The 8089-nt window shown below is 51.6% G+C and overlaps 1 protein-coding gene across 1 annotated transcript; it reads left to right on the plus strand.

Moving 5' to 3' along the window:
• Positions 1-540: 540 nt before the first annotated feature.
• LOC104548380 (disintegrin and metalloproteinase domain-containing protein 19-like) lies at positions 541-7453 on the plus strand (the record flags this gene model as incomplete). Its single annotated transcript, XM_010194385.1, has 10 exons — positions 541-649; positions 1113-1317; positions 2248-2325; positions 3133-3241; positions 3549-3699; positions 4275-4365; positions 5092-5337; positions 5629-5792; positions 6510-6527; positions 7402-7453. Coding segments are annotated over 10 exons (1223 nt in total), but the record flags the coding sequence as incomplete, so codon positions are not given.
• Between the last annotated feature and the right edge of the window lie 636 nt (positions 7454-8089).

The raw sequence follows: 8089 nt of genomic DNA on the forward strand, positions 1-8089 counted from the left end.
TCTCTTCCAACCTTAATGATTCTGTGAGTCTATGGCTTCAGTGCTGCATACAGTGCATATTTTGTAGATCATATATGGGCTTGCTTTAGTTACCCCTTATTCTGCATACAGCCCTCACACTGCCTATGGATTTTACATTGCATGTGGCCCATAGGTGATGTGGTTCTTAAGTTGTACGTACCTTCCATGACCAAATCCTTTGTACAGTCACACACGGTGTGGTTATGTACATAGGTCTCCATTTGCACAGCGGTGCTGTCACTCCCAGGGCCAGCACCAGTGGGTGCCCCCAGGAGCGCTGCAGCAGGCTTGGGGGGAAAAAATCTTCCCCTAGGACCAAAATCCTCTGCAGGACCCTAGAGAAAAGGGGGTTTCACCCCTCTTGTGATGTTCATGGTCCACCACCCGCAGTAGCAGCTCTCCAGGAGATGTCTCCATGGTATTTCATCCACAAGTATCCATCTGCTGCTCCTGGTTTTGGTGTTTCTCCCTGCTCCCTGCTTTCCCCATTCCACCAGGACCTTTCCTCCCTCCCTGCAGGTGCCTGGCCAGCCCCAGACGCCTGTTTCCAGGATGTGAATATGGCTGGCAACACCTACGGCAACTGCGGCAAAGACAGCCAGGGACGCTACGTGAAATGCGACAAGAGGTGGGTGCAGTGCTGGCACCCATGTGTGCCCCATCTCCTCCTCATACACCTGCAGCCTTCCACTGCCCATCCCTGTGAAGGGTCTGGCAGGGTCCTACCCCGACCTCCTGGCATCACTTCGGGTGCCAGCTCCGTTTTGGAGATGAGGAAGCCACCAGGTCCTTTCTGGGCTTAGTCCCCATCACTGAACCAAAGACAGCATCAGCAGGAGATGCTATTTAGGGAATGTGTCCTCTCCAGTATTCCCAGTTAGACCAGGGACGTTGGACAGACCACCCTTGCCCATTCCCTCCAGCATTTTTGTGCTGTCCATGATTTATCTAAGTCCTTTCTGGACCTGCTGAGCCTCTCCCATGGCCATAAAATCAGAGGGAGGTGAGCTGGCAGGCAGCAGGGCAGGGGGTGATGGGATAGAGGGGGTGAGGTGGCTCCTGCCCTCACCTTGTCTGTGTCCTGCTCCCAGGGATGCGATGTGTGGCAAGATCCAGTGCCAGAGTTCTGCTAAGAAGCCCCAGGGGACCAACACCGTCTCCATCGACACCACCATCCGCTTCAATGGGCGGGAGGTGAAGTGCAGGGGCACCTACATGTACACTGCGAAGGACGACGAGGAAGACCTCTCTGACCCCGGGCTGGTGATGACAGGGACGAAATGTGGAGATGGGATGGTGAGTACCTCTTCCTAGAGCTGGGGTCTCCTACAGAGCAACTCCTGGGCTCTTGTCCCAGCTCCCATGTGGGACATTGGCTCTTCTCTGCATTACAGCCAGGCCATGGGATGTGGTTTCCTCCATGCTTAGACATGGTGACATCTCAGCCAGGGCATTTCTAGATGTCACCAGATGCTTGTGTGTGGGCCACTAATTCTTCTCTCTGGCTTCCATGCATTTTTTACTGATTTAATGCATAGTGGAGCAACCCCAACAAGAGTTTCATGCTCCAGTACTTGAGTGAGGCTTCCTCCTGTGAATAAACTGTTTCCCAGGGAAAAGCTGTGATAGGAATCAAGACGACAGATCCAAACAGATGCTGTTAACTGAGCATTAGCTCTTCCTGCAGCCCCTGTATCTCCAAATACTTCACAGAGGGTCAGTTCAACTGAGAAAGGGCAGAAGCCTGGTAGACAACGCGGTAGCAGGGATGCACGCCAGACAGAGCTGGCTGGGGAGATAATGGCCTTCGCTATTTGGCATTTTAATTGTGAAATTATCATCCCACTTTGGGATGGAAGGCTGAAATGTCGACACTTTGATGAGAAAAGATGGCTGGTTTGGAAATGCAGGGTTGTTTTTTTGGCTGGTGCCTGCCTTTTAGGGCCAGATGGGAAATATCTTCTCCAGGAGCTGCCGTTAGGGTTGTCAGGGGATGGGGTGGGAGTGGTGGTGGCTGGTGTTCACTGAGCCATCCTGGATGGGGCAATGGCAGAGGTTTCCTGGGTTATGCCAAAAATCGTAGTGAAACACATTGACCTGGAACAATACGGTTTAACCAACCTGCAATTTCCACAGAAAATGACTCCTATCTGTGAAGCCAGAAGATCGCTGCCCCCCTCCTCTTTCGGGTCTTCCCCTAACCTTGGCTTCTTGGCTCTCTCTCAGGTTTGCAAAGATCGCCGGTGCCAGAATGCCTCCCTTTTTGAGCTGGAAAAGTGCGTTTCCCGGTGCAACGGCCATGGGGTGAGTTACTGCCAGAGACCTACAGCAGGCTCCTGAGATAAACACAGATTTTTAAACAAAATCAAGCATCTCCCCCACGGATGAGCCTTGCAACACAGTGGGCATCTGCTTTTCATAACTCTCACATGCATCAGCTCTGGGTGAGACTGAGCTGAGATCTTTGTTTGCCTGTGTCCAAGTAAGAGGAATAAGATCATTCTTGATGTAAGGACCATCTGCAAAATTTGGATCAAGGTCCTATTTGAATTGGAGGGTGTTTGGAGCTCAGAGCAGGTGCCTGTTCCCTCTGAGAGCAAAGCAGGAGTTAGAAACACAACCAGGGCTGCAAAAAGGCAGGGAAGTGGTTCAGTGAATAGAAAGAGCCACTGTTGTCCAAAGCTTAAAGGCTACAAAGATTTGACCTCTGCACAACGCAGGGCTTTGTCAGGTAAGGCAACAGCAATGCTGTGGTTTAATGGGAAGATCCCAAGGAGAAAATGTTTAACAAACTTCTGCCTCAACAAAAAGCATTAGTGGCATTAGGCTTGGCTAGTCAAGCGGTGTGAAAAGTGAGGGTATAAGATACCTGTCCTCTAGGTTTCTGCAAAGAGCAGGGAAATTTTAAGTGTCAGCAAGAACATATCTGTGTGCATTGCAATTGCACATCTGAGGGCAACACAGATGTGATCCAAGTGATGTTCAAGGGGTGAATATTGAAACTCCTTCAGCCTGGACTCCTGCCGTTGGCCGTTTGCTCTCATCCCCACCCTACAGGCCATTGTTTCCATCCATCCCTCATGGTCTCCAACCCTTCTTCTCTCCCTGCAGGTCTGCAACAGCAACAAGAACTGCCACTGCGATGCTGGCTGGGCTCCCCCCTACTGTGAGAAGCCGGGCTTGGGCGGCAGCGTGGACAGTGGCCCCGTGCAGCGCGACAGTGAGTCACGACTTCTCATCCGGCTCCTTGTGATGCTGGTGGGGCTGGGGTAATGCCACGAGAGGAGGAAATGGGGCGACAAAGCTGCTGAAAGCTCTGCTCCCAAATGTGCTGGGTTGGGTCTGTTCATGTAGACTCGTAGCTCTGGTTGCTTGGTGGCCACCCCTTTTCATCAGAGGCCCCCAGATGGTATTGCTCCCTTTCTGGAGGTGCGATCAGCAATGATGGGAGCAATGTTTGCATCGGGTGGAGATGGAGCCTGTTGGGTCTCCCAGCCCCACACTCATCTTTGTGCTTTCTTTTCCAGATCACGTAACCATCTTAATATCCCTCCTGCTCATCTTCCTGCTCTTCCTCCCGGTCCTGATGATGAGCATCTACTATTGGTACCGGCAGGAGAACTCGATCCTGAATAAATGGATAAAGGAGATGAGGAGGAGGAGCCAGGAGACATACAGGTGGGTGATGAGTCCTAGATCCCTTCTCTAGACCAGCATCCAGACTGGTAGGAATGGCTGTGGGGAGCTGGTAACGCACAGACCTGGTTGAGATAAGAAGAGCTCTCTTCTGGGAGAGTCTGAGGCTCTCAGGTCTCTGCTGAGCAGAGGACAGGAATCTTGCATTGGACAGAACAACTCCAGAGAGTGATGATGAAGATGGCCTGGTACCAAGGAGCTTTCTTGTCATCTGCTCCTAACAGGCTGCAAGAGCTGGAAGGACTCTAAAGTAGTGTTGAATATAGATATTCTCATTATTTCCACTCCCAGTACAAGTACACACACACATAGCTCAGAGCCCTTGCAATCATTTGAGAAAAGAAAACCACTCAGAACCCAACAAGCTCCTTCATTATCCTCATTATCTCAAGACAGACTTGTCATCCCATCTCACCCAGCTCTACAAGGTTCTCTGTTAATGAGCTGTTAACGGAGACAGGATCCCTCTGACACACAGCGCTTCAGGAGGCAGCTGTTGCAAAAAACCTGCTTATTTTATTTTGCCATCTGTGATTTACATTTGTGATCCTGGGCAGGAGCAAAACCATCAGTCGAAAGTCAACCGGTGGCCATCCCAAAGCTGCTTTCGTCTTGCGCAATGTTTCCACCTCCAGCCCCACTACTAAAGTAAGTAATAACTCGCCTCCTGGGTTTGCTTTCCCTCTCTGAGAGCTGATACCTGTGGGTGATCACCTCTCCCTGTGCCAACTGGGCAAGCAACTGGTACTCTGCTGGTTTTGCACTGTGTCTGCACTGTGGGCCCTTGGTCAGTAGGGTTCATCCCTCCTAAAAGTGAGTCTGTTGGCCTCTGCCAGCTCAGAAAGACCCCAGTGATTGCCAGGAGCCCATGGTGGACAATTGTCCATCACCTTGGCAAAGTTGTCCCAGGGCTGTGCCATCCCACTGATGACTTTGTGCTGGGTCTCCAAGGGAGGCAGATGCTTCTGCTGCTGGTTGTGCCTGCTCTGGTGACCTAGGGATGGGCTGAATTTAGGAAGAATTTAGGGTTTTTTGAGCATGACAGTGGCTGAGAGGATGCAGAATGTTCTGAGGGGCAGAATGGATGATGTCTCCCATCTGGTGGAAATCTGGTATGGATTCACCAGAGCTGAACCTGCTCCAGATTTGAGACCAGCACCTTTCTCATCCCTGTGTGCTCTTATATGCTTAGCGAGGTACAAACACATTCAGCTTTTGGGCAGGATGGTAAAAATGGTGGTCCCAGAAAGTGGAATAAATACCCAGTGCTCTTCCTGCAACTCCCTAGCACCCAGACCTTGAAGTTACATCTGCTTTTAGTCATCCAGGAAAATACACCTAAGGATTTCACTTCTGCTTTTCTCTTCCCTGCAGGCCACACGGGCTGGAATCCCCCGCAAACCCAGCACTCACCAGCCCGGCTCCCAGCCCATCAACGTTGTCCACCCTCTTCGCCCGGCTCCTCACTCCATCCCTCCGCGACCAAGAGAACCCAAACCTGCCAGGCCACCTCCACCAGTCACCAAATCGCCCATGGTCCCCACCAAGACTGTTGTCTCCCAAGCTAAGCTGCCTCCTCCAAAGAGACCTCTTCCCTGCAGCCCTGTGAGGACGCCGCTGGTGAGCTTTGCTGTGCCTTCATGCCAGAATCATAGAAACTCCCTGGTTTTTGGCTGTCAGTGGCTCTTTTGGGTTGGGACTATTGAGAAGCTGTCACACCATCCTAAGAGACAATTTGTTGCAATGGTGAAGAAAGCTCATCAGATAATGACAATGTTTTAAGGCAGTTGGGGTGGTGTTGTGAGACACTTTGAAGCATCTCAGCTCTGCAGCAGGGTAGAGGGGTTTGGAGGAGGTCACTGGATGCTCCTCTAAGGATACTGTCTCTCCCCATACACTTTGTGATCCCAGGTCACCTCAAAGCACCAGCCCCCACGTCGACCGCTGCCTGGAAGTCCTCTTCTGGCCAAAGAGCTGCCTTCTGCACATGGACAGACCCTGCTGGTCATGGTCCCTCCTACCAACTTCAAGGCATCGGGGACAAGTGCCATGAGCCACCCCACAAGGCCATTAAAGTAAGTTGAGAGAGGAGTTGAGCTATCTCCCACCACTGCTGGTGTCCTGCAAGTGGACACAGTGTGTCACATCTGGGTGGGACATTCCCAGTGTCACTGTGGTGTGTGCTCTGATGGTGTCTTCACCATGACCTGGGTTTCTCCTGCTCCAATGTGGTTGGTGTGCACAGGTCAGGCTGCTGAGGGGCAGGAGAAATGCTCTGGGCTGTGTGGGTCTGTACCTGCTGCTGAAAAGTTTGAAGCCCACCAGCTTTGAGATAATTGGCCTGCAAGGCATTTTGGATCTTTGGTATGGGACATCAGTAATAGGTAGAAAGGAATTCAGAAGATGTCCCAAATCCTGGGGAGCAACCACAACCAGTGTGTTTGTCCAGATGGGGACCCTACATTTGTTAACAACCCTGTGCCCATGCTCCCTCTTGCGTGATGCAGGAAAAAAATCCTGCCTACCTGAGCAAGGTCCGTATGGGTGTCTGGGGTCTGTGGTCATGCCTCCACCTGGCAGGAACCCACAGGGTTTGGCCAAAGTTGGCCAGTGGTGACCAAAGCTGGGGCTTTGCCAGTTATAGGGTCCAGATGGGTTAAGGGAGATGCCATCCGTTGGTGGGTGCATATGGCCCCTTCATCCCACCCCACAGAGGCTGTTGGTGAGCTGCTGGGGGACAGTGGAGTGAAAGGATGGACATTGATGCTCTGTTTTGTCTTTCCTCCCTACAGACCGATGCCACCTCAAAGGTGAGTGACAGACACCGTGCAGGACCATGGGGGATGGCCTTTGGTTAAACATTGGACTCAGGGAGGGACCCAGGAGGCTGGGGGTTAAATGTCTCCCTTCCCAGAGGTTCTTAGATGAGCAAGACATAGCCCCTCTGGGTACCCAAACAGTAAGAGGGCTTGGGCACTTGTGTCCAAGGGAATGGGAGGACATGAGCTTTGCAGTTTGGAGCTGGGAGATTCAGTCCAAGTCCTTTACAATGTCACAGCTGCTTTCAGCCCAGGACAGTGGAGCCCCAAGGAATCACACATCCATCCCCTCCTGCTAGGTGGGCTTGTGGGCCATGTCCAGCCGTGGAGGGAAGGAGTTGGCCCTCATCTCCACGTGGTCTGCTTTGCTAAGTACCGCTTTGCTAATTACTGCTTTGATCCTCTTGGACCATTTCATGTTCTTATGTCTTTGGGACTGAATATACCTCAGAATTTCTCGCTGTAACTCAATCCCTGTAGCTCATCTCTTCTAGTAGATAAGACAGACCTTTGGGAATGTCTCTTGGTAGTGCACAAAACACCTTGGCTGTTCTTGGGAAGCCAGGAGCAGTAAGCCCTTGGGGTCATCAGCTGGTGGGCTCCCAGCTCTCACTGCTGGTTACTGCCTTGTGCCACCACATGCTTTGGTGGACTCTGCGTCCTATCAGGGTTTCGAGGGTACACCAAAGGAAAACACCTCGAAACGATGAAGTTTGTCTTGTATTTTTGAGACAAGGCATGGGTGACCATGACGGTCTCAGGTCCCCTCTTGTCTCAGGGACCTGAGCTGTGAAGGATGGTTGTGGTGGATGCTTGGTCTTTGCACTCACATGAGTTGTCTCCTTTCTCTTTCTTCTTGCTCTAGGCCAGTCCCAGCCATCAAAGTCCAATCAACCTCCTTCCTCTTGAAGAAGTGACAAACCAAGGACACCTTAAGCCCATCCTTCCTGAGCTGGCTCTCCTCATTTGCACTGCTGCTGGCGACTGGGGTCTATTATTCCTCTCTTGTTTTATTTGTCTTTTGATACCAGAGGACTATTTTTATAAGACAGAATATGTATTCAGCACAAAAACTGTCGTGGTGGGGGGAGGAGAGGGGAAATCAGTACCATGACATAACTAAGGGTCAGAGTGGGCTGGTGGTGGGGTTGCCACAATGGGGACCCTACCAGATGCTGCTGGCATCGCTTCCTGGCCAATTTACCTCCCAGCTTTAATTTCTTCTTGACATTGCACATGGGCTGGGATGGGGTGACTTGGGGTCAAGTGATCACCCAACACTGATGGAAAATGCTGATGACAGTGGCAGCAAAAGCCATGTAATATCCTTCTAGCTACCTCCTCCTTCTCCTCCAGACCTGGTGAGACCACCCCCACCACCACCCAACCCATTGCCACCAGAGTTCAGTGCTGGGCTTTGTCTCTGGGGAGACATTTGCCATAAGAGAAGAGTGGTTTCCAGTTTGGACTGTGCCATACAGTGCTGGGATCCAAGTTCTCCAGCTCCTCCTGGCCCTCCTGCCTGATTGCACAAGGGAAAACAGTGACAATCC

The sequence above is a fragment of the Mesitornis unicolor genome, unplaced genomic scaffold (genome assembly GCF_000695765.1).
Source record: "Mesitornis unicolor isolate BGI_N332 unplaced genomic scaffold, ASM69576v1 scaffold14991, whole genome shotgun sequence".
NCBI classification, from domain to species: Eukaryota; Metazoa; Chordata; class Aves; order Mesitornithiformes; family Mesitornithidae; genus Mesitornis; species Mesitornis unicolor.